Below are 27,598 nucleotides of genomic sequence, written 5' to 3' on the forward strand. Positions count from 1 at the left end.
AAGAAATGTTTGCTTCAATTCCTTACAATTAAGTTCTGAATATTCTGTGAGTATACAGCATATTAATAAAGTCACATTTCAAAAGGAATGAAAGGTTGTAAAAAATTAAGATTAAATATCTTATTGCCTACGATTTTCTCTTAAAAACCAAACATCCACATAATTTCAACGTTCAGCTTCATAACACACTGGAGCTGGGTGGAGCTGAGCATTCCTCCCCCTGAAGAACTTCAGTGACCACAGACCGAGCCAGACGCTAACGTCTGACGGAGTCCACGGCGCGCTGCCCCTCTCCTCCCACCCAGTCAAGCGGCACCGGTGCAAGGACAACGCTCACTCCTGTAAACGATCTCCATTCCTGTTACTGAATGCTCCTAAAATAAATGAATCTTACTGCTCTGTTTCTGAGGTCAATATTCATGAATGCAGACAAGCGAGTATGAATACTGCTTTTAATGTGTTGGTGTAACAGTTGGCTCTACTTAATGAAGTTCCTTTTATAATAACAACATCACCGTTTCCATTTAGATTTTGCTCAAGTCCAATGAGCACTGAGGGGCAGCCAAAGAAGAGAGACGGGGGGTATTTCCTGAGGCTGAACCTTTACATCTGACCTATGGTCCCAAGTCATCACTGTTGGTTTTCTATTTTACTTTCTTTTAGGGCACATTATCAGAAGTTGACTGTAGTAACAGACTTTCCCCCCAGAGGCCTTCTTTTCAATCCATTGTTGTTGGTATAATTTACTCCTCAGACCTGTTTAGACAGTAACTTTAGGAAGGTGGCCTCCTCAAGCCATCTTTTCCACAGGAGTTGGCAGGGTTGCCCAGGAATGATGTTACAGGCACAGCACAAAATGCCAGAATGGCTGCATATCACATAAAAGATAGGAAACTGAAACCGTTATCTTCACCTTCGTAACATCTCAAACACTGACATATATTGTAGCCCACACACATAACCACAAATCACTCAGATGAAATGATCCATAAGCTCAAGGGCAATACTGGCACTGTAAACTTTTAAGTCCATATAAACTATGATTATTCTTATATTTTTATGCATCACATTTTGTTTTCCTAAAATTAGCACTTAGGTCATATTACCATTTAAAATCCATGAAAACGCAAGTTGCAGAACTTTCACTGATTCTTAAGGCTCAATAACTGGCTCGTAATTGACATTCTGATGCTGCTGACCTGCTTTTCTGTCATCTTCCTAACTGTCCAGAACATTCTCCAAGTGTTTTTCTTTTCCTCATTACGTCACTTTGGAACAACACACGCTATCTTGGTTACCTAATCAGGTGGAGGACAGCAAAGTGACCAAAATGTACCACTACCCGTTGGCTATAGATCAACTTATGTTTCGTAAGTGGAGGAGTGTCCATTTAGTTCTTTAAAAGAGACATGACAGAAATATTAGCAAGGACATACACCTATCAAGTTAGATACGGACTGAACTCTCACCCCACAAGTGTGACTTCTGCAAACAGGTGCTGGACCTCCTCAGCTCAGGGCCTGCTGCATGATCACTGCCTGTGTTGCTTCGGAGAATTTGAAGAGAAAATGCAAATTGTTGGAGAATTATTTCTCAAGGACAGGGAAAGTGTTGAATATAAACGTGATTTATAAACCACTAAAACAAAGATCAATCGGGGTATGTTTTTGTTTACAATAAATACAGACCCAGGAATTCATTTTTCTGAGCAGATCCAACTTGTAGTGATTTTGTTGCTCTCTCCAGCAACAATTTTTAGGTATAAAACTGTGCAAAATCATCTATTAAGTGTGTTTTACTAAAATTCATAATAAATGACATTACTAGATACCTCAATTCCCCCACAGAACAGAATTTTTCTAAAGCTTTCTAAGACCTCAGTTTACCTAGTTCTCTTACACTGGAAGTTTAACTCCTTCTATTTGGGCATCTGGCCTAGTCTCTCTCCTCGCCCACCATTATTTACACTCCTTTAAAACAAAATACACTGACGCAAAACATAAAATACAAAATAGCTCTATTTGTGATTTGAAAGCATTTGATACAATTTAGGTTTGGGACAGGACAAGTGATCCTCAGTAAAAACCCAGGAAGCATGTAATGTTCATCACAAGGATATGTTTCATTTCGAACTCTGACCCTGAGCTAACGGAGGGAGCACAGGCAGAGATCACGCCTACTTTTCTGGTATTTGTCATACTTACTCTCCAACAGGGGTGTGCCTCAAGTTTTGCAACTGCTTTCAATACAAGCTATAAGAATTAAGATTTTCAAGTTTCTTCTGCTCACCTCCTAGCTCAGTTATTCCTACTGAAAAATGGCATACAGCCCCTCACAGACACAAACCACTCACTGAGACACAGACCCCGCGGGCCTCTCGTGCAGGTTCATACTCCCTGCGAGCTTAGGGAAAGCATGTGGTGTTTCAGTGTAAGTGCTCTCCCTTTCCATCTCCTTCTTAAGTAAGAGTTTACACTTAAGAAAAACAGCAAATGAAAAAAAAATGTTGACAAAGGACACCAAGCAGACGGCCTTGCCACCAAAAAGGTAAAAGCAGAAGCCATTACAGCAATGGGTAAACAGACCGTGGGTAACTGAAAGCTGGCTATATTTCATTTCAAAAGGCTTTATGTGATTCTCATTCTTTGTTTACAGTTGATTTGTCTTTCTAATTTGTGTTTCACTTGTGGTTATACAAAAACTACTTGGCATTTGTTAAGCACAGACTTAATGGCAGGGCAGATGATCCAGAAATGCAGACATCCAAATTAAATGACCCTGGGGTCAAAAACTGGCTGTGGATATTTATATTATTCTAAGAACTCAAAAAAGAATAAACTTATCTGAACTGTTGTTCCCTCCTCTTTCTTTCCCAAAAGTTAATAAATATAATGATAAACACAAAAATTATTCTCTCAGTAGAACCACTTAGACGCTAATGCAAGTCAAATTCTGTGATAACCAACATCAACAGATCTTTTAATGGAGCTAGAATTTCACACAGTTAAATACTGCTTAAAATAAGTGGACCTACGCTTAAAAGTGTGCCCATTTAGGGGATGTCTGTGGTAGTGATCTGACCTACAATAAACTGAACCTACCTTATCGTTTTTATAAAGTAAAACCTCTCAGGAGGAGAATGTGACAGAAGGAAAAATTCCAAACAATCCTCTTTCCCTGAGCTCGGTATGAGTCCAAGAGTGACAACGATCACTGCATTATTTTACAACATGAAATACTGAACACTGTCAGCAACTACACTGTGTATTTCCAAGGTTCAATAACCAGGCTCAAAAGAATGAAGTATTTTAAAAGGAACCACACTTCTGCTCAGATAATTAAAACATCTTTACAACGGACCTAATCAAAAATAGAATTAAGAAAGTAAATGGGGGTCCCCCCGCGGCAATGGAGGAACACACTGCATCAACTCAAAAATGATTCGATTGTAGCAACACTCTCCACTAATACAAATAACTAAGAGCCTCTACTTTTACATCATTTTAATTTACTTTTCTTTTTTTGTTGTTGTTGGCCGTGCCGTGGGGCTTGCAGGGTCTTAGTTCCCCGACCAGGAAACCCAGGCCCCAGCACTGAAAGCGCCTAACCACTGGACCACCAGGGAATTCCCTTCACAGTGTTTTAGAAAGCAGGTTAACATTAGATTTTAGCAGGTCAACTAGATTTTAACATACACAGCAAACTACGTATCAAACCACATTTGAAGTCATATGACTAGAATGCTTTAAAACATTTAAAATGAATCTTTTCTTTCTTATTTTAAACAAAGACTGAGAAAATTTCCCAGGAATGGGAGGTTTTTCCTCTGTGAAGCAATTTTTAGGAACAGAAATACAATTACAATGCCTTCTGACTTTAAACTCAGAATGCACGTTTTTAAAAGCGTCGCACCATGTATCTCTCATTACAGACTAAAAATAAACTTTTAACTTAATGATCTATTCAAAGGCTTTTACTTCCCTTTCCTGACCTTGACAGCTTTCCCTTGCAATGCACACATTTTAATAATAATAAAACATTACTAGCGTTTTAATATTTGTAATAAAAAATTCACCCAAATAACCTAAAAGTTATCACTTTAAAGCCCAAAATGGTGATTCATCTATCAATTAACTTCTCATTTTAAGAGAACTCCAGACACCTAGATTAATCAAAATAATGTATTCTGTATAAGGAATAAAATGCTCATTTAAAAAAAATTTAAATTATTGCTTGCTGTCATCTTACTGCCATCAAAAGGATGTGTTTTATATTTGATGGAATTCTGACCATTCATAAAAGGGTATGCATTTTGCATCTTGCTACTGCTATCCCCCTCACCCTGGTAATGAATGCTGTCAGGCATACCAAAATGTTAAATCAGCAAACATCACATAAAGTCGAAATAAGACAGCTAATTTTAACTCGGCTAAGGGGCAAAAACCTGGAAAGGTGGTTACTAGTAAAGTCCTCGGTACAATGAAACCCGAAGAGCAGCCCCGGCTTCTTCGACAAATATAAACAGACACGGCCCCTCTGCTTCTGACTTTCTACTTTAACTTTAAAAGTCGTAAGTCGTGCAGCTTTATAGTTTTACTGTGAACTGGTCCTACTTTTGAGCCTCAGCATGTGGAATAAAACATTAACTTTAGGCCAAACTGTTACCGTTTTTCTCATCTTGTCAAGGGTTGGCCTTGGTGTGCTAAAACTGAGTAAAATCCATTTACTCAATCCAAAATAGGCATTAAAAAGAAAAAACTCCAAATACTTTCTTATACCCTGAGAAATAAAGAAACAATACAAAGTGAGTCCAAATCAGGGATTATGACACCAAAGGTATACAACAGCTGGAACATAGATGGGACTGCCTATTACACAGTCACACAATGGAGCACAATGACTTGATCAAAAGGCAAGAAATGGAAATGTAATTTGTCAATAGAAAAGGACTGGTAAAAAAAGTGGTAATGGACATGGATTTTCCACTTAACATGAAGGTACGACAACCCCTCCCCACCCCATTTTGCTCATATACCATTATACTTTTAGTAACATTTAAGGTACAGGCATTATTCAGAAATTCCTCTTAACACACGGGTAATCAATCTACTACCGCTGTGGGCAACAACATACCAGCAAAGTTTTTAGCCCAGCCTGTCTGTGCCCATCTTGGCTTCACACTTGTATCTTTTGAACTATACCTGCAATCTTTATAGCTACAGGATCTTCTGAAACTGGAACCAGCCCTTCCTTGACTTCGGCCTGCTTTTCAGAGACCAGGGAAGATGTGGCAGGAGGGGAATACTTAGCTTCCATGGAAACCACAGGCGAGGAGGAGGCGCAGGAGGAAGGGGGCTTAGAACCATGAAAAAGACTGGCCCACGACTTGGCGGGCTGCCTGTGACCGGCAGGGGCGGTGGCCGCCGCAGAGGCCACGGCGTCCACAGGAGGGGCGCCGCTCTCGGCCCTGACGGGCTCTGAGTCCAAGCTCTCCACAGTGTGCAACTCCACCCCGTTGGCAGCCGTGCCCTCACCCAAGGATTCAAGTATTTGTCCGTTAGTGACTCCAAGGTTCTCAGTAGTATCGGTCCCAACGGCAGGCTGAGCCACAGCTGTCCTCAACAAGGTGTCCCTGCTGGCCTCTGCAGGGAGGCGAGAGGGCTCCAAGTTGGCCCCGGGGCAGCCCTCAGGCTGCCCTGCAGTCCTGGCCCCGCTGTCAAGGGCTCCAGGGAAAGAACCAGCAGGCACGGCGTCGCTGACGAAGTCCGTGGTGTCCTGGGGGCTGCCCCAAGTCCTGGGTGTCCCCATGGGGGGCACATCACCCATCGAGTCCACATCCTCCGTGCCTACACTGTTGGGGACTGCTGGACCGGCATGGCCATTGACCAGGGCTTCTGTGGAGGGACCACCCTCGCCGCCGTCTTTCAAGTAACTGTAATACCCAGGGGGGCGTTTTTTCTTCTTTTTCCGCTCCCTTTGTCCAAGACCACCCGAGACGCCGTCGCTCTCCAAAACTTCCGCCTCCACGTTGGAGCTGCCGTCCAGGGCGAGGGCAGAGCCTGGGTACTGGCAGTCAGCTGAGCTGAAGTTCCCTTCTTTATCGATGTCATTGGGGATCTTTTTGGAAGTTGTGCAATTAAGGATAAATTCAGGGGCCTGAGGATTCAATGTGCTTGAAATACTGCAGCTGGGAGTTCTCAGCAAAGTGTCATTGGGTTCAATTACTTCATTAACACCAAATTCAATTCTCTGACAGTCCTGCCCTGTTTAGAAAGAAAATGATCAGTAAACACCCCATTAGTTAAGAACACAGCTAAACAAACTATAAAAGTCTCAGTAATTATGCCTTTTTGAAAATGAAACCTAAAGTCTTATAGTAATTAACGAAGCTCTGACATTTAATTTCTGTGAATAAATAATTTGCTGAAATAAGTAATAACTACAAAATTATATTTAACCTGGGGATATGAAATACAGAAGCCTGTATGTATTTTCTACTCTCAGGGCAGCTAAGGGAGACTTTCAGAAGGTAGAAATTAAAAGAAAATTATAACAGAAAAAGCAAAAAATATTCTGCCTACCTAAACACATCCCTCAATAATGATATCTGACTTTATTAGCTAACTCTCTATAAGCCGGAGACTAGGGCATATGTATCTTGGAAAACTTAATTTTAAAAAACCAAGATGACTAACATGGGGACTTAAAAATCAATGCCATATATATATCTATATATATATATATATCTATATATATATATATATATATATATATATATATATATATATGGCTTCTCTAATTCGTGTAATTAATTCCAAAAATATGAATCACACAAAAGCACTCTTTCAAATTATCCATCTCCCGGATCGTCTCTACTGACAACCTTAACTGAAGTCCAAAAATGGCCTTACATGATGAGTGCATGTGAATTCTACTAAATTAATTCATACTGGATTAACTCCATGGGTAATGAAGGTACTTCCAAAAATCCCAGAAAGATAAAGTTAGGACTGCAAACCTTTAAAAATCTCCTTGCAATCCTTCAACTACTTTCTCCCCACTGACAACCAGCTACATATTCTATCCATTCTAACATGGACATTTTTCCATGGGTCACATCTCAGAAATTAGGTTGAGTTTTAGAATCAACTGAGTCTTTCAACAGACACCGAGCACCAATGTCATCTTATATCTGATGAAGTAGTTATACATTTAGAAGTTAAGGAAAGGACACGTGCTTTTAAACTCATTTTTCGTGCATAACTGAAGATTTCTCCAAGTCTAGAACAAGAGACCCACTTTTTTTCCAAGGTATGTATTTCAAGGGGAAAAAAATCACCATACCAAAATAATCATATTCTATTAACAAAACTGAATATATTTTACTTTGGAAGTCTTTTTAGAGAAGAAAAAAACAGCCCCACAGAGGGGCCAGGGCCCTAAACAGTTTCCTAATTCTCCATCTGTTTTGATATCACATGCCCTGGGGGTGGGGGGAATACAACAGCCTGACAAACAAAAAGTTCCTGAAAAAAGAATACTAATGATGGATATGCCTAACAGCAGGCTTTACTATAAAGCCACCAATAGGACAATTTGAATCCTTTGGCCCCTGAGAGCTGAACTGTTGTTTCCTTATTTTGAAAACAATCACCACAGAGAAATTAATTTCTCTATTATTATACCTAAAAGTGAAGTGTCCAGTCTGCTTCCAGGTATCCCCTATCCTGTGAGGTTTCAAGGGTACAATGCTGCTAAGTGGACTGAAATGGGTAGACCTGAAGAAGTGAAGGACACTGGGCATGAGGAGACTGTCCTTTGGAGACTGTGATGTACCTTGTGAATCACACTAAAAATTAGTATGTGCTGTATCATGCAGTGAGTGCCAGATTTTTATTATTTCCGATAGACACAGTGCCTTCCACATCTCAATTCTTAATCTTATCGTATCATAGAACATTCTAGAATGTGACGTGACATTAACGGAACCATTTCAATATGCTACAGTTGTCATCAAAACATTTACCCAACAAAGTATCTGATCACATCCCTGGAAGCCTGATTCCTACCCAGAACAGTTCCTTTTCTTATTCAGGAACACTGGTCATGGACACACACGTGCACTGCACTCCAGGGCAGAGAAGTCAGGACTAGGCCCAACCTGTCAGGCCAGAAGAGTGGTGGAAGGCCTGGAAGCTCCTGAGCACTCGGGTCATGCAGGCAGTGGATTTGTTGAAGGAAGGAAAACCAGCTCAAATAAAACAATTACATCCTAACACATCACTTCTCAAAGTCTGCGCACTGTAGCACACACGGTACAGTGGCCTGGGGTGCCCGGATGGGGTCCCGGAGTCTGCGATGTTCAGAGGCCCCCAGGAGATTCTCATGCCCAGGACTGTCTGAGAGCTACTGCTTAAGTGGCTTCCTCGGCTGATTTCTCCGATCAACTCTTAGTGAGTCAATTCAACAATCACGGAGCACCTAGCTATGTGCAAAGCACTTATTATCGGGGAGGGGGGTGGGGTACAGAGGTAAGGCAAGGTCTCTGCCTCAAGGAGTTACATCTACTAGGGAGACAAACATTTAAGACGGGAGATGACAACGCAGAGGGTGGGTAGGAGGACGCCTCAACAGCTTTACGAAAAGAATGCTTCCTGACACAGGGAAAAGAGATCTACTTCGATCAGAAGCTAGAGAGAGGTCAGTGGAATTGACAGGATAACTAGATGGGGTGGGTGGTGAGAAGTAGGGGCTATTTCCCGCTTTGGGAACTGACTTAAAAAAGGCAGCAGTGGGCCTCCCTGGTGGCGCAGTGGTTGAGAGTCCGCCTGCCGATGCAGGGGATACGGGTTCGTGCCCCGGTCTGGGAGGATCCCATATGCCGCGGAGCGGCTGGGCCCGTGAGCCATGGCCGCTGGGCCTGCGCGTCCGGAGCCTGTGCTCCGCAACGGGAGAGTCCACAACAGTGAGAGGCCCGCATACCGCAAAAAGAAAAAAAAAAAAAAAAAAAAAAAAAAAAAGGCAGCAGTATAAAAGGCACGCCGTGCAGGAGCCCCCGCCAAGAGCGTGAGTCGCTGGCCATGGTGGGCAATAGAACAGATCCCTCTGAAGTGTTCATCCAAAACCATCCTGAGGGCTTCCCTGGTGGCGCGGTGGCTGAGAGTCCACCTGCCGATCCAGGGGACACAGGTTCGTGCCCCAGTCTGGGAAGATCCCACATGCCGCGCAGCGGCTGGGCCCGTGAGCCGTGGCCGCTGAGCCTGCACGTCTGGAGCCTGTGCTCCGCAACGGGAGAGGCCACAGCAGTGAGAGGCCCGCGTACCGCAAAAAAAAAAAAAAAACATCCTGAGAGTCTACAGCACGGCAGATACTGTACCGTGCAGCTGCTAAACGCAGAAACGGATGAACTGTGGTCTCTGCCACCCACAGCTGAACTCAGCCTAAAGAGGGAGGCCGAGGGAGCCAGCACTGCAGGAGAAACAAAAGTAACGGAAACAGAGCAGAAAACGCCTTGGAGAAAAGGGGTCTTTAAGCTGGCCTGTCACTAACAGTGTGAGTAGCCGTGTTTCTGGAGGATTAAAAGATGGACTTGAGGGCTTCCCTGGTGGCGCAGTGGTTGAGAGTCCGCCTGCAGATGCAGGGGACACGGGTTCGTGCCCCGGTCTGGGAAGATCCCACATGCCGCGGAAGCGGCTGGGCCCGTGAGCCATGGCCGCTGGGCCTGTGCGTCCGGAGCCTGTGCTCCGCAACGGGAGAGGCCACAACAGTGAGAAGCCCGTGTATCGCAAAAAAAAAAAAAAAAAGATGGACTTGAGAAGAGAGAGGAGAGAATGGAGAAAAAGAGCCAAGAAGGGGATCCCCTGGTGGCGCAGTGGTTAAGAATCCGCCTGCCAATGCAGGGGACACGGATTCGAGCCCTGGTCCAGGAAGATCCTACATGCCATGGAGCAACTAAGCCCGTGTGCCACAACTACTGAACCCACACGCCACAACTACTGGAGCCCATGCACCTAGAGTCCATGCCCCGCAACAAGAGAAGCCACCGTAACGAGAAGCCCACACACGGCACTTGAAGAGTAGCCCCGCTCGCTGCAACCAGAGAAAACCCACGCACAGCAACAGAGACCCAACGCAGCCAAAAAGAATTAAAAAAAAAAAAGAGCCAAGAAGCGTAACTTAGCAAGGATGCCAGCCTAGAAGGAGGGATGTGGCGAGAGAGAGAAGGAAATGGATTAGTGGCGAGTGACACTGGAACACTGGGGGGTTGGACGAGGGGAGGAGGGGGAGGTGCAGCCTCCATCTCCAGCCTAAGCGACTGGGAGGATGGTGAGGCCACTACCTGGACCAGGATGGAAGGACTATTATAACAGGGAAAATAATGAGACATCTCTTAAGCACTGAGTAAACACCTGTGGCACATCTCCTATGCACCAAGTACACGAAGATAGGGAGAACCTCAACCCACAGATAACAAAGCCACTCTGGAGGCTGGGCGGCCCTGCAAGGGCATGTGGGTCCCTGTAGCATCGCTTAGTTTACTGTCGTCCTAAGCCATCATTGGAACTGTTCTCTCCCTTACGTTCCTTACAAAGTTGCTAATAATTTTAGATATAATCACTTTCTCATTTTACTATAGACAAAGTTTACATAGTCTTTTCACGGTTTATATTTAAATCTAAACTATAATAAAATCCTTTCATAGGTCAGACAAGGCTAAAGAAACAGGGAACCAAATCCCTGCTCTCAAAGAAAACGTTAGGCTTTTAGCTTCTCCAAGGCCAGCAAGGACCTTTAACACAATGCAAACTGAAAAATGGTCTAACGGGTTTGACATGTGCAAGGCCCCTGCTGTTAGAAACACTGGGCACTTAAATAATACGAAAGGGTTGCATCTCAACAACCGCCATCTCCACTGATCAGCTCAGTGTCTGGGACAGAGGCAATCAATAATAACAGGCCAAGAGGTGAAGAGGTCACCTGAATTCCCAAGAGCCTTGGTGACAGACGGGGACATAAACACAAACTGCAGGACAACAGACCCGAGCTGCCACTGAACCAGGCAGAAAGCACATGCTCAGAGAATCGCCAGCTCTGGACCCAGCAGCCAGCGCATCCAGAGAGAAAGCTCACTTCAGAACCTTTACAAAGAGCTTTGGCTATGAAGGAATATATATCTTTGTCACTGAGGACTGTTAGGAAAAAAACAGAAATGAGCAACTATTTCCTTAACTCACCTTTGCACGTCTGGCACTCTGAAGCACAGAAAAAACTTTAATTCATTCGTCAAAGTGGTTCGGTGATTAAATCTGCTATAGCTTACAGCAAAAACATCAAGCAATAAGGGAATGCTTATCCAAAAGGTATGGACCAACCGAACACCACTTCCAGGGAGCCTGCCCACCCAGCACACACGTCAGGGAATGAAGGAGAGCACAAGCTTACCATCGGGTAGCTCACCAGCGGCCTGTGCGCCACATAGAACTGCTCCACCGTACGGAGGAAGCTGCACAGGGAATCGGAAAACAAATTTTAATTCAACAAATTGTTAAAACGCAAAACATGCTATTTCATTACAGCAACCTTCATTAAAACACTTTATCCATGCACCTTCTCATGACATTTTAACAAAATAACACAGACAGAGAGGCAGTAAGATTAAACATCTTCATTTTAAAACACCACTGGAATGCTTTCAAACATTTATTGTTAATAAACAGATCCAAAAATGAGGCAAAAAATAAAAATGGGCTCCAATGGACATGTCAATCCACTACAATAAAAGTCTCATGCCACACCCTTCATTTCACAGGAGCTGCAGACTGCCCACCAGTACAACAGTGCTTGTCTTTCTCCATCCACTAGTCAAGAGTCTTCGTGGCCATCTGCGCTTGACGTTCACCATCACTACATGTCCACTCAGCCAGAGGCAGGAACCAGGCCCAGGGGCAGAGAGTGGACAAAGCCTCTGAGAAGGAAAAGCCTGGGAATCGTGGCTCCCTTTTTAACAGGGTGCCTTAGATAACTGAATTAACAGCTAGTGATCACATTCCTTGTTTGGAAGAGAGAAAGCAAAATAGCAGGTGTCTGAGCTCTTTGTAAATGCAGGAAGGTATCATGAATATACCCAACTTTTCCTTCCTAGCTATTCCATAATACTTAGAGGAGTCAGAAATGTTTCAAATGGATATGTCTGAGATGAGAAAGTTTAGGATGGGAAGGGGTAAGGTTAAGTGGACAGATAACTGCTACCTGAAAGCAGAACAAAAGAACAAAACAATTATCGATACATCCTGACACAGAACTTCTCGAAGTCTGCACCCGGCAGCACACACAGTACAACGGCCTCGGGTGCCTGGATGGGGTGCTGGAGTCTGCGATGTTCAGAGCACCCATGAGATTCCCATGCCCACGACTGTCTGGGAGCTACTAAAGTGGCTTCCTCAGCTGCTTTCTGCAGTCAACTTACTAAGTCAATTCAACAATCACAGAGATAAAAGTTCTCGCCTGAGAGAATTAATGACAAATAAGAAGCTAAGAAAACAAAGGCAGATTTGAAAGGAACTGACCGCTTCCTGGACTTGAGAGCAGCACAAGTTTCCACCACACGGGGGCACCCCAGCATTCATCACGGCAAAGCCCAGGTGGGCTGCACTTGGCCTGGCACCTGCCGCGCAAGACCATTCCACATAACATCCAAACGCTCACACCCGGTGCCCCAGCATTTACCGCTGGCGTGGACACACGGAGCAGAAAGGTGTGTCTGGGGAAGCCACACATCAGGGTGGTGTCACTCGGCCGTCACGCAGGACGTTTAGCAAACGCCCATACACCGAACTGCCTTTTTGTTTCCATCAGTGATACTAGGGTGCCCCCTGGTGATGAAAATTACACAGTTGTAAGGTGCTCAAAGTATTTTACTTTGTTTTTTAAAATCACACTGCACTTCCACAAAATCTAGGGAGTGGTAGAGGCAGGATCTGAAAACAGAGCGCCTGGCACATGCCAGGGCAATACTACTATTTCCTGTTTGTGTATTTAAGACATTTATTTTGACTTACTAATCTGGTAAGTGCATAATTGTGGGAATTACTGAATGCTGGAGTGAGTTCAGGCACAGAAAAAATGTGTGTTTTATTTTTACTCTATAGCCTCATACACGGCACCTTTAATGCAATGAACCTCTGTCACTTGTAAGATGCCCCTTAGTCTGTGGTAAGTGGGTATAATAAATACACAGCAGAATAAAAGTGTAAGACGTGTTCAAAGTTCTCATAGTTACTTATAAGAATAGAGAATTTTAAAAGCACAGCAAAAATATAAAATCTCACACACAAATGCAAACTGAGCAGTGTAAAAAATAGAAATCTAGGGCTTCCCTGGTGGCGCAGTGTTTAAGAGTCCGACTGCGGATGCAGGGGACACGGGTTCGTGCCCCGGTCCGGGAAGATTCCACATGCCACGGAGCGGCTGGGCCCGTGAGCCATGGCCGCTGAGCCTGTGCGTCCGGAGCCTGTGCTCCGCAACGGGAGAGGCCACAACAGTGAGAGGCCCGCGTACCGCAAAAAAAAAGAAAAGAAAGAAAGAAAGCTAGTTACATCAGATACAAAATCAAATCGACTCAGTCCGAAAATAGTGCTATCGTACTGTGAGGTCAGTACCCGGGCCCTTCACTAAGAAGGTGATATTTTACAATCTTTTGGGTGCTGCCACTATTTATTGATCGTGCTCTCTCTAAAAGACCCTCATGAACCCTGAATCTCCCCTCTGAAATCCCAATAAGACACCAAACCACTGAGAATAACTGTCTTAACTCTGCATCACTATACACACCCACACATGCACGCACACACCTCTACAGCTTGCACTATGCTATCCTGGGCTTGTTTATTCCACGGCTGGTTGAGGAGTATGAGTTGCCCAATGTTGAGTTTCTGGAAAGTTTCAAGAACAATAAGCATTCTCCCCCTATTTTTGAACAGCAATATAATAGGATTATGACTGGAGCTCAAAATACGCTTATTCAGTAAGTATACTGTATATTTTTTCCAGTTGGAGAAATTCATTTTTACATTGCCCTGGCTTATCAACTGGAAGACAGCTTTAGAAAAGATATCAAAACTCTCAGTTGAGAGGTATGATGCTTTTGTAGAAAGTTAGACTGTTTTTACAATTTAACACCCTGTATTTCTCAAATCTGGTTTCTCAGTCCTTGGTCCCAAGCAGAGAAAAAATACTTTAAAGTTCCTAATAGCCAAAAAAATATACGACAGGGTTCTAATTTATGCCATGGCCACATGGAAGGAACTGTGAAGGTATGAGGTGCAATTATTTTACCTTTGAGATAAAAGGTCAAACAAATGATTATGCAGTGGAATGAGATAACCATTCCTCACCCACCAGTGCAACCACACACCACCCCCATTAAGCAGTCCATGTCCCATGTGATGATATTACTATTATAACCCAGCCCCCTGTGTTATAATAATTATACAGTGAGAAAGATAACTCAGCCTAATCATGTTAATTAGCCTGTGTCTCTCTTCTGCAGGTTACTGGACCATATGTGATTCTGATAGTCAACACTTGTCATACCTCCCCCCAAACACTGATGACACACAACTACAGTTTCCACAAATAAACAGTCTGGGGACTTCCCTGGTGGCACAGTGCATAAGACTCCGTGCTCCCAATGCAGGGGGCCTGGGTTCAATCCCTGGTCAGGGAACTAGATGCCACATACCACGACTAAGAGTTCACATGACACCACTAAAGATCCCGCATGCCACAACTGAACACCCCACGTGTTGCAACTAAGACTCAGCACAGCCAAATAAATAAATAAATATTTTTTAAAAGTTTGATGTAACTTTACTATCAAAATCCTTCGTATCTACTAACATTTGGTACACACGAAATACTACAGAATACATTAATGGCTTCCCAACATTTCTGTGAGGTAAATAAGCATCCTCCACTTTCCAAATTTACAGTTTTAAAAAAAGGCACATTGGGCTTCCCGGGTGGCGCAGTGGTTGAGAGCCCGCCTGCCGATGCGGGGGACACGGGTTCGTGCCCCGGTCTGGGAGGATCCCACATGCCGCGGAGCGGCTGGGCCCGTGAGCCATGGCCACTGAGCCTGCGCATCCGGAGCCTGTGCTCCGCAATGGGAGAGGCCACAACAGTGAGAGGCCCGCGTACCGAAAAAAAAAAAAAAAAAAAAAAAAAAAAAGGCACAATGAGATGGAGGGAACTGCCCAAGACCATCAAGCCTGTTTAAGTAGCAAAGGGAGAAAGGAACCCAGCTCTTTAGACTTGATATATTGTACATTCTCCATTTTCATACCACAGGAAAGCCCAAGTTTTTATTCTGACACTTACTTGCAAACAGGCGCTCACAAACTCACACACACACACGCACTCACTTGAGACAAGCTATAACGTAAAGAATTGGGCTTTTATTGTTTTTTTAAACTCTTAATCACAAAGAGCACAGTTACAGTTAGACTGTGGCGTTCCCAGCAAGTACCACCATATTTTAGCGTGAGTCAAGACAGAAACTGTTTAAAACTTGAATCATTAGTATAGTACACAGAGTACAACGTCAATTAACACTAACACTTGGGGAATATAGGATTTGATTATGTTTGTCCTAACTAACTGTTTTTTAAATCATTAAAGACTAAACTTCAATCCTTACTCCACAGAATTCTAAAATGCATAGATACATTTTATTGCCTGAGTAAATACAATATATAATCTAGCTTTCACTATTCCCCAGCTCATATCCTTATATTTCTTAAAATCATAACTGCTAACATCAACAAACACAAGAGACAGAGATGGCATTGAGCTGAATTTGTTCATTTTCTAAAATAAAACCTGACATAAGCTTTATCTCCTCTGATATCTTTCTTTTTCCTAAAGTGAAGAAAACAAGTAATAAATCTTTCTTATATCTGCATAGCCTACATAATGCTTTCAAAATGTTCTCACTTAGTCCTACTTCCACAATCCTAAAAAATTTTAGAATTCAAGAAGCCAAGGTGAAGAGCCAAGGACTTGCCAAGGTCACATGTAGGTGGCCCACCCAGACCCTAACCCTATTTTAAGCACTTAACTTCTCCTGCCCCATTTTAACAAACAAAAGAACCCCATACATGAATATCTAATATGCATGCAAATATCCAAAATTAAGGAGTCTAAAAGGCTAGTTAGATTTCATTAAAAGTTAACTAAGATTTTACTTAATATATACACTTACTTCTCCCTTTTCTCCTTTTCAATGCAATTTCAACAGTCTTCATATTTAAAACATCAATCTGAAAAAATGTTCCAGATAAGTTTTTATTAAACTAAAATAGTAACCATCAATCACATGAAGAGTGGACATAAAAGAGGACCTGGGTGGAGATATAGCACAATCCTGTTCAGGAAACTATCATAGAGATGTTAACTCTCCTACAAATTAATGCATAATTTTAACACAATTCCAACTGAAAATTCAATAGGATTTTTCATGGAACCTCAAGTGCTTATCATAAATTCCTAGGGAAGAGTTATGGATGAATAAGAGACAAAATACCTGTAAGTATAAAAGGGTGCCTGTCCTATCATAAGACTGATTGTAAAGCTGCTGCAATTAAAACAGGGGAAGCAGAACCCACTGAGCCCATGTGGAGACGTGCGGCCTGACTGTGGCACCCCAGCAAAGGGTGAATGGTGCTGGGACAACCTGCTATTGCCATTGGGTGGAGGGAGGTTAACATCCCCAATACACACACACACACACACACACACACACACACACACACACACGATCAACACCACAATCTGTTTCATTATATACTAAACTGAAACAAAAACTTTAAAACTTTTTAAATGTCTTTATTACCTCAAGGAAAGGAAGAATTTCTTAAAGATATTTTTAAAAAAAACAAAAATCCACAAACCATGAGGAAAAAAAATCAATACATTTAACATTAAAACTTTTAAATGTACTCCCAAAGATTATTAATCTTATAAATCAATTTAAAAAAAGATAAGCCATTTGATAAAAATATGGACAAGGGGTACAGACCAGGTAATTAACAGAAAAGTAGAAATCTACACTGCCAACAGACATATGAGTAATGTAATGGTGCTCTATTGTTTGTAATCTCGAAATGCAAATTAAAATAATGAAGATCCATTTATTACCCATCAGATTAACAAAAATTTTAACTATGTCTATGCTGACAATTAGCAAGAATTTTTTTAGGGACTTCCCTGGTGGTGCAGTGGTTAAGAATCCACCTGCCAATGCAGGGGACACGGGTTCAATCCCGGGTCCGGGAAGATCCCAGACACCGTGGAGCAACTAAGTCCATGTGCCACAACTACTGAGCCTGTGCTCTAGAGCCCGCGAGCCACAGCTACTGAGCCCGCATGCCACAACTACTGAAGCCTACGCACCTAGAGCCCGCGAGCCACAACTACTGAAGCCCGTGTGCCTGGAGCCCGTGCTCCGCAACAAGAGAAGCCAATTCAATGTCCGTGCACGGCAACGAAAAGCCAAAGCAGCTCCAAAGAAAAAAGAAGAAGAATTGTTTTAAAAAATGAGATCTAAAAACCCTCATGCCCTGCTGATGGGAAGGGAGACTGTTAAAACCACTTAGAAGGCAGATGCACAGTCTGTAATAAAACTAAAGATTCTTATTCCTTGCAGAGCCTCTCAATTCCATTCCTAGGAATATTTCCTGGAGAAACCCACAGAGGAGCACGAGGAGACATGACAAAATATGTTTACTGCCACATTTTTGTAACAGTGGAAGAAGCACAGACTTAAATAGTCCTCAACAGGGGAAAAGGTATGTTCAATATTTAACAGTTAACGGGGAATTCCCTGGCGGTCCAGTGGTTAGGACTCAGTGCTTTCACTGCCGTGGGCCCAGGATCATGCTCTGGTCGGGGAAGTAAGATCCCACAAACCACGCAGGGCGCGGCCAAAACAAACAAACAAAAAATATAACAATTAAAATCAAAGACCAAGAACAAAATGTTCAGATAAATCTAAAGAATATTTAACTTAAAATAAGCAAACTACAAAATGATGAATACAGTATGAAACCACTTATGTGACATTATAACCACAAAAACAATATGCTGTACTATCTATCAATACATATGTACGTAGTACAAGGCGAAAACCATAGTCAGGAAACAATGTTGAGCAATTTCAGCAGAGTTAGCATTTCTGGAGAAGAAGAATGAGAGGATACAATGGGGGCTTCCACTGTAATGCTTTGCTATTTATAAATATAGCAAAATGTTAAGAGTAGTCAAATCTGATTGGTGGGTTCAGTCATTTCTCATGTTAGTCTCTACACTCTTCTGTACGCTGGAACTCCTCATCAAAAGGCATAAATTAAAAAACAGAACTAACACATAACCATCAATTAAATGCACGTACTCAATAAAACAAAGTTGTGTCTTACCTCTACTGAAGAGCGAGGAGTCACAAAGAACTGATTGAATTCATCGGGGCTAAAATCTCCAAAAATATACTGAAAAAAAGAGAATTACTGATCACATAAAATACACAAATCATACAGTTTCAGAAAAAAAGTGTTATATCTCAATCCTATGAATAATTGGGCCAGAACCCCTAAGACCCTTTCTCCGTTAAACAAATCAAGGATCTGCAACAGATTTCTAGATGGAGTGTTTTCCAATTACAAATAATAAAATACTTAGGTTTTCCATAAATTGTCAAAGAACAGCCTAAGGTTAACAGAGCTTACTTTTGTTACCAAGGCTGTTGCCCCAGAATCATGTCCCTGCCCCTCCCTCAAATAGAAACCTTATTCTTCTCTAAGTTTCGGGAGGAAGCTGCAAAGAGGAAAAAACAACTGGTTAGAACCAACAAGGCCCAAGATGGCGGAGGAGGTGACTTCCAGCGGAAGGTGAGTCTCATTACATCCTCATGGTAATAGGTGAGCATATGCTAAATGACCCACCCACCAGCACCCGGCTGAGGACCGCCTCGACAACTGAGAAAGTCCAGACAAGGACTGAAAAGGAGAACTGCGACAGTCCCAGGTCCAAACCACACCCCTGTTCTCTAGGGAGTCATGAATATTCCTCCCACTCTTTCCAAATCCCTCTCTTTTACCTTGACCCTCCTATATATTGGTACCTCTGCCCAAAGTGCGTTGAGAAGTTGATTTGGAACTAGGTTCCTGCTTCTCCATTCTCTGGCCATTGAATAAAGCTTGTGCCGTTCCAGTCTCAGCATCAGTTTTGTTATTGGCTGCACAAATCCGATCAGAAAAAGAACCTCCCTGGTGTAGACAGGTGGCCTCAGCCGGGGCTTAGGACCACAGCTCGGCAACACTTTGAAACAGGTCAACTCTGTACATCAAACTTGTAAATAGACTCCTGCTTGCAGGAGAATTGTTTTGGTTCACAAACATTTCTAGTTGTTCCATTTACCCTTCGGCTGACTCATGTCACTACCTCCTTTTCAGCTGTCCCTACCATACATATTAAAGAAAAGCAGAAAACGTGGTTCCAACGGGAAGATAGGGGAATCCAAAAAAGGGAAATGTTAATGACTGTGGTGGATGAACTTTAAAAATATATGTGTAATTTTTTTACCTTAGAAGTACACTGGAACATGATACACAGATAAACATATTGTTCAACAGACACAAACCTCGCTGTGAACTCTCACTTCATAGAATTCTGAACGTTACTTTCTGAAAAACTGGTTAACCCGCAAGGAAGTAAGTTTGACGAGTGCCAAGCAGCTCATATTCTCCCTGAAGCTTCAAGAAACAAGTCATTGATAAGAATCAGTATGACCTGATTTCTACAACAGAGAATCACTCACTTAATAATTATTTAGAGCCTATTAAGTGTCATGCACAACAATCGGTATTAGATATAAAAATGGCAAAAGCAGAGTCGTGGTTCCTCTAACAGAACTGCAGTCTAACAACTTGTGGGGAAATTTACAGTATCTAAACATATATAAATAGATAATAACCATCATTATTATAACTGAGTAAATGGAAACTAAGTCTCAAAATCTGTTGGTAAGAATGCACCAGTAGGGACTTCCCTGGTGGCGCAGTGGTTAGGAATCTGCCTGCCAATGCAGGGGACACGGGTTCAATCCCTGGTCTGGGAAGATGCCACATGCCTCAGAGCAACTAAGCCCGTGCGCCACAACTACTGAAGCCTGTGCACCTAGAGCCCGTGCTCCGCAAGAGAAGCCACGGCAATGAGAAGCCTGCGCACTGCATCGAAGAGTAGCCCCTGCTCGCCACAACTAGAGAAAGCCCGTGCACAGCAATGAAGACGCAACGCAGCCTAATAAATAAATTTATTTTTTTTTTAAAAAGGAATGCACCAGTATTTCTGGGGAAAACATTTTTTTGGAGGGCTCTTTCACAGTAGCTACCAAGACCGTGAATATATATTAAAAACAAAAATGTCTTGACATAATATTTACGTATACTTGCAAAAGTCCACAAAGAAATTGTGCACTGACAGTAATGGTGAAAATGCAGAGTCCCAAAAACAACTTAGAAACAGTCTTCTTCTGAAATACTTCTGAAATATTGTGAGCTTAATTAGACTTATCACCAAAACTGGGGGAAAGCTTATTTTAATTTCACTCCAGCATAACACAAAGCAATGGAAGGGAAAGTTATCTTTAAATGACAAGAAAGAAAGGTGGGGTGGGGGAAGAAATGACACTGCTGCCTGGCATGCCTTCATAGTCCCATTGCAGAGAGATCTGTAAGTCTAGATATAAACCTTTAAATTTACTCAGAAGAAAAAAAAAGATGAGCGATACAACGGGAGAAAATATTCCAGACAATACCAACTGCTGGCAAGGATGTGAAGCAACTAAGGATGCGGAAGGATACAGCCACTCAGGAAAAGAGTTCGGCACTTTCTTATTAAGTTACTTACCATACAACCCAGGAAGCCCCCTCTTAAGTACTTACCAAAGAGAAATGAACATCTATGTCCACAAAAAACAAAACAAAACAAACAAACAAAAAAAACCCTGTATGCTGAAGTTTACAGCAGCTCTATTCATAACTACCAAAAACTGAAAAGAACCCAAATGTCTATCAAGAGGTGGATGTGATACATCTACATGATGAACTACTACTCAGTGACTCTCAAAAGCATCACACTAAGTGAAGAATTAGACTTAAAAGGCCAAAAGCTACATGACTGAACTTATATAACATTCTAGGGCTAAACTCTAAGGACAGAAAACAGACCTGTGGTTGTCAAGGTCTGGGGAAGAAATTATTTTAAAAAAGGCACACGGGAACTTTTAGGGGGAATGGAAATATTCACAGGGCAAGCCTGTTAGAGAAATAGTAAACTTCCAACCTGCCAAGGGAACACACCCACGAAAATACTAATGATTTCAGCCCTTGAATGTGAATGGACAACAAGAAATCACAAGACACGTGAGGGAGCAATCAACAGCAATAAAGAGAGTTACTATTAAAATGAGGGTGAAATGAATCTGCGTAAACAAAATATAGGAAACAGAAAAGAACTTAAAATTCCAATCTGTATCCTGAAAGAAATTCTAGCAGGTAAAATAAGCAGATTGCCATGAAAAAAAAAAAGGACGTATTAGGGACTTCCCCTGGTGGTCCAGTAGTTAAGACTCCATGCTCCCAATGAAGGGGGCCCAGGGTCGATCCCTCGTCAGGGAACTAGATCCCGCATGCCACAACGAAGATCCTGCATGCTGAAACTAAGACCAGGTACAGACAAATAAGAAAAATTTTTTTATTTAAAAACAGGAACCGGGACTTCCCAGTGGCGCAGTGGTTAAGAATCCACCTGCCAATGCAGGGGACACAGGTTCGAGTCCTGGTCGAGGAACCACAACTACTGAGCCTGCACGCCACAACTACTGAAGCCCGTGCACCTAGAGCCCGTGCTCCACAACAAGAGAAACCACTGCAGTGAGAAGCCCACGCACCACAATGAAGAGTAGCCCCCGCTCGCCGCAGCAAGAGAAAGCCTGTGCGCAGCGACGAAGACCCAACACTGCCAAAAATATAAATAAATAAATAAATAAATTTATTTTTAAAAAGAGGGGGGACCAATTACAGAACCAGAAAGTATTCACAGAAATCAGAAGATTATTAAATTTAAATTACAAAATTTACAAGCTCAACAGAAGATCTTAACGTAGAATCAACAAAATAAATACAAAACAAGACAGCAATGCCTTGAAAGTTCCAAGAAAAAAGTATTTTTTGTTTTCATAGAATTCTATTCTATAGTTTATTACTCAAGTGCAAAGGGCAAAATAATTCTCTGACACTCATACACCCTTGGGATGGGTGGGGTGGGCTGCTTAAGAATTCCAGAAAATGAATTCAGGAGGTACATGAGCAGCAACAAAGAGGATCCAAAAGATGATTGACACTGTAGCTGTGAAGCCCAATGCAAACATGAAGACTCATGTTGTTTTATTTAATACCAAGAGTAGAAATGTTGTCCACGTAAAAGATATCCACTCTACCTTCTAAGTGACTACTTTAATTCAGAATGTGGGGAAGACATTAGGATGAGAACTGAAGGTTCTATAGGATTGCTAAATTATTCTTTTTTTTTTTTTTTTTTTGCGGTACGCGGGCCTCTCACTGTTGTGGCCTCTCCCGTTGCGGGGCATAGGCTCCGGACGCGCAGGCTCAGCAGCCATGGCTCATGGGCCCAGCCACTCCGCGGCATGTGGGATCTTCTCAGACCGGGGCATGAACCCGTGTCCCCTGCATCAGCAGGCGGACTCTCAACCACGCGCCACCAGGGAAGCCCCTATTCTTTTTTTTTTTTTAATTTAATCTATTTTTTATACAGCAGGTTCTTATTAGTTATCAATTTTATACGTATTAGTGTATATATGTCAATCCCAATCTCCCAATTCACCCCACCCTGCTTTCCCCCCTTGGTGTCCATACGTTTGTTGTCTACATCTGTGTCTCTATTTCTGCCCTGCAAACCGGTTCATCTGTACCGTTTTTCTAGGTTCCACATATATGCGTTAATATACGACATTTGTTTTTCTTTCTGACTTCCTTCACTCTGTGTGACAGTCTCTAGGTCCATCCACTTCTCTACAAATGACCAATTTCACTCCTTTTAATGGCTGAGTAATATTCCATTGTATATATGAACCACATCTTCTCTATCCATTTGTCTGTTGCTGGGCATTTAGGTTGCTTGCATGACCTGGCTATTGTAAATAGTGCTGCAATGAACAGTGGGGTGCATGTGTCTTTTTGAATAATGGTTTTCTCTGGATATATGCCCAGCAGTGGGATTGCTGGGTCTAAGTTATTCTCTTTAGGCTGGTTTTTTTTTTTTTTTTTTTTTGGCTGCTTTGGGTCTTTGTTGCTGTGCACAGGCTATTCTTCGTTGAGGTTCCCAGGCTTCTCATTGAGGTGGCTTCTCTTGTTGCAGAGAACGGGCTCTAGGCGTGTGGGCTTCAGTAGTTGTGGCATGTGGGCTCAGTAGTTGTGGCTCACGGGCTTAGCTGCTCCATGGCATGTGGGATCTTCCTGGGACCAGGGCCCGAACCCATGTCCCCTGCACTGGCAGGTGGATTCTTAACCACTGCACCACCAGCGAAGTCCCTAGGCTGGTTTTGTCTTGGAAAAACAAATATTAATGAAATGCTCATTTAAATCACATTTCTAAGTAAATTTATTTGAGTTCCTATATAACGTCTTTTAAAAAAGAGAAATTGGCCAATCCAATAAGAGAATTAAAATTCCTAAAGATTTAATAAAATCTTGTCAATGGAGGGGGAGGGGCGATAGAACCCCCCCACACACTTGCAAGCCTTCTTGTCAAGTCCCTGTGCCAGTCTGCTGGGAGCAACCGCATGGTCAACAGTCAGAATGCTTAGAAAGGCTCCAGGGAAAGCCTTTTTCTATTATTTTCAATTTTACTATTTTTACTTAATTCTTTATTTGTAAAGTACTATTTGAAAAACTTTGCTATAGATTTTAAATGTGCTTTCTCATTACAACTTCATGTTAACAACTTCCCGGATATGTATCTTTAACCTGATTACAAAATCCACGTGGGGGGCTGGGGGTGGGGCAGGGCACAGATTCCCCAGCAGTCCAGTGGTGAGGACTCCACTGCAGGGGGCACGGGTGCAACCCCTGGTCACAGGGAACTAAGATCCCGCATGCCGTGTGGTGAGGCCAAAACAAAACGAACAGCACACACACCAAACTCACTGGGTGGGGGTGGGGTGGGGGGGGTGGGGCTGAGGAAGGAGCAAGTACAGAGAGCAGAAATCTCCAGACACAGGGAGGGTGGGAGGGTGGGAGGAGATATGGGGACATATGTATAGGTATAGCTAATTCACTTTGTTATAAAGCAGAAACTAACACACCACTGTAAAGCAATTATACTCCAATGAAGATGTTAAAAAAAAAACACAAAGAAATTTTCATGGCAAAAAAAAAAAAAAAAAAAAGAAATCTCCAAGACACTGTTAAATAGAAAACATTCTTTAGGTTAAAAAAAAAAGGAGGAAAACAGAAATATTGATTTGTGTTTGCATAAAGAGATAGATATTGGAGAGGGTACCAAGAAGGGAGTAAAACCCTTGACTATTCAGAGTTGGGGGCAGGGCGGATCCCTGTGGAGGTAGTGGAGCGGGAGTGAGATTTCTTAGCGTCTATCTTTTCAGAGTTCTTAGTTATCTATTCAAAATATTAATTGTAAAAAGTCAATGTAAACAAATCATTGTACAACTATTCAAATATACACATTTTGCAAAGTTGTGTTTGCATCTATGTTAGTTTCAAGATCTCCCTGACAACAGAGACTAGGACTTGATGAAAACATTTAATCCAAAAAAGATACCATAAGCAACTGCCAACTATCAAATATGCAACGCTAAAGTATCATTTAACACCTGACAAACTGCTAGCCAGAGCTGCTCTGAACTCCAATGTAATTCCTGTAACACCAGCCCACATATATCAATAAACAACTCCAACAAAACACACATGAATCACATCCTCTTGCCCCTAATCGGACCTACTTTCTATCTTTAAAACGCATGAGTTTTTTTAAATAAGTAGTTACATTTCAACAATATAAAAAACAGTCCTTTCAGTTTTGCGACTGAGATAACAGAGGGGGTTGCTAAGAAGCTGGTATTATCAGCGTCTCTGCAAGGTACTCACTGTCCAGAGTTTTGGTTAGGATTTCTATTCCCTATACAATGAGTATTTCCCATATGCTCATGGCAGATAAACTACATGTATCTTTCTCCTATGTATCTGTACACATATTTCTTAGACTCAAATAGGAATTCAAATGAAACATAGTAACTGCAGATAAAGAAAGGCCTGATAGTTGGGGAGTTCATTCTCAAAGGTCAGCAAAGGTCAAGTCACTGAGGTCTCAAGTAAGGGGAGATTAAGAATAAAAGACAATTTCCTGCCGTCACAGTGAGTGTGAAAAAAAGGTAAATATTTCTTTCATAGGCAAAGAAAGTCATGTTTCTTTGGTAACCACTCAAACATTTGTGGGAAGTGATATAGTAAAATACCCCACATAAACCTGGAGGCTATGACACCATTTCAGTGCTTATCAAAATCATCTGCATCATTCAAGAACAATTACAGGAAGCATTACTATGAAGAAGCATTTTTTAACCACACTGTTCCAAAATGGCAAACAGAAATACTGCTTGTACAGTAAAATTTACCTTAAACAAATAAGAAAAAAAAAGTTAAATTACAAAGTTAAAGCTACAAAAGCAAAGAAAGGCCAAGTATTTATTCAACTGCAAACCCCAGTGAGTGTACATAAATCACACTGCCCTGCATTTTAGTGACAATTATTTAACTAAAACTGTATCTGAGTAAAGGTTAGAGCATCACAAGTCTTGTGACACCAAAGAGTTTATCACAGAAATTCAGGGCAGCCAACTGCCATTAAAATGTTCAAGTCTCACCATCCCCCAAAATTTTCCTAATCTTCAATCACAAATTATTTTAGATGTTTGGCAAAATGAAGAATGTTACCGAAAAGCAGGGGGAAAACTGTGCTCTCCCAAAAACTCAATGTCACAAAAGGCTGTGGAAAAGTTCCAGATTACAGGAAGCTAAAGAGACAGGACAGGCACTTCCCTGGTGGCGCAGTGGTTAAGAATCTGCCTGGCAATGCAGGGGACACGGGTTCGAGCCCTGGTCCGGGAAGATCCCACGTGCCGCGGGCTCCGCGTGCCACAACTACTGAGCCTGCGCCCTAGAGCCCGCGGGCCACAACCACTGAAGCCCGCGCGCCTGGAGCCTGTGCTCCGCAACAAGAGAAGCCACCGCAATGAGAAGCCCGCGCTGCCGCAACTAGAGAAGAACCCACGTGCAGCAACGAAGACCCAACACAGCCAAAAGTAAAATAAATAAACTAATTTATTTAAAAAAAGAAAAAGAAAAGAAACACATCAGGAAAAGGGGCACGCCCACAGCACATTTAGGGTAGAAACAAGCCACTTCACTGCAGCCCAGCCCCGGGGGCATGGATGCTCTGAGCCTGGCCCCAGAGGGCCTAGGGCTGTACAGCCTGGGGAAGGGGCAGGCCGTTTTCCTGCTAAAGGAAAAGCAAAGACACAGTCTCAGCCCAAGGGAGGTAAGAAGAAGGAAAGGCATTTGCCAGTCGCCCGCATGACCTACAGTTGGTTCTCCACGGATCTAATGAAGCCACAGGAAACAGCACTTTCTGCTTTCTACAGAAAGCAGGGGACACGGAGGACGACCACCACAACGCGGCACTAGGGGGCGCTGGAGCACAGCTTCCAAAGCTCCATCTCCAGAAACACGGGTAATTATATAGGCTGCCACCAAATCCATGTCCTCTGCCTTCAAAAGGACTCAGGAAAATAAGACGTCAGCCTCTGAGGTAAAAAAATTAGGATACAGAGGCATGATCAATAAACACATTGCTGCGTGTGCACCGTACACACTGTACAAGTTCCAAGGCAATCACTGGAACCACTGTGAACCCAGCCCCTGGGACAATGTCCTGAGAACAGACACAAAGCCAAGCCTCGCAGGGTTCAATGACAGAACCAAGCACAAAAAGTACAAAGTCTTCTCTCTCTTTTCCCAACCCAAGGAAACTGAATTTGGGAGACAGGAGGAAACATTAAGGACTAATAAAGTGTTCCAAGCGATAAAAACTTTACTTTCGTCTCTAAACTAAGGGTATATGCCAGACTGAACAACCTCCAGGGTTCTTCCCAGCTCCAAAAGGATCTCCTGGATATAACCAGGAGAAACACAGGTTTGGAAATGCTCTCAGACTAATATGGCTACCAGGTGGTTGGCCCCTGAACACATCATGCTGACCGAAAGAGGCCAGACTCAAAGGGCCACACGTTGTATGATTCCCTTCGTGTGAAATGTCCAGAAGAGGTAAATCCCTAGAGACAGAAAGTAGATGGTGGCTGCCAGAGGCTGGGTGCGGAGGGGATTAGGGAGTCACCACTGATGGATATGAAGTTTCTTTTTTTTTTTTAATACATCTTTACTGAAGTATA

General features: G+C 42.6%; 1 protein-coding gene across 1 annotated transcript in view; it reads right to left on the reverse strand.

Moving 5' to 3' along the window:
• USP10 (ubiquitin specific peptidase 10) overlaps positions 1-27,598 on the reverse strand; it is a gene marked incomplete at its 5' end in the record, with an annotated part of 71,400 nt that overhangs the window by 19,708 nt on the left and 24,094 nt on the right. The window contains 3 exons of the mRNA XM_082606023.1: positions 5,202-6,263; positions 11,443-11,503; positions 18,474-18,542. Of these exons, the coding sequence (XP_082462149.1) occupies positions 5,202-6,263; positions 11,443-11,503; positions 18,474-18,542 (1,192 nt within the window). The remainder of the gene's footprint in view (positions 1-5,201; positions 6,264-11,442; positions 11,504-18,473; positions 18,543-27,598) is intronic.

The sequence above is a fragment of the Mesoplodon mirus genome, assembly GCF_964341445.2.
Source record: "Mesoplodon mirus genome assembly, chromosome: 19".
In the NCBI taxonomy this organism is placed as follows: domain Eukaryota; kingdom Metazoa; phylum Chordata; class Mammalia; order Artiodactyla; family Ziphiidae; genus Mesoplodon; species Mesoplodon mirus.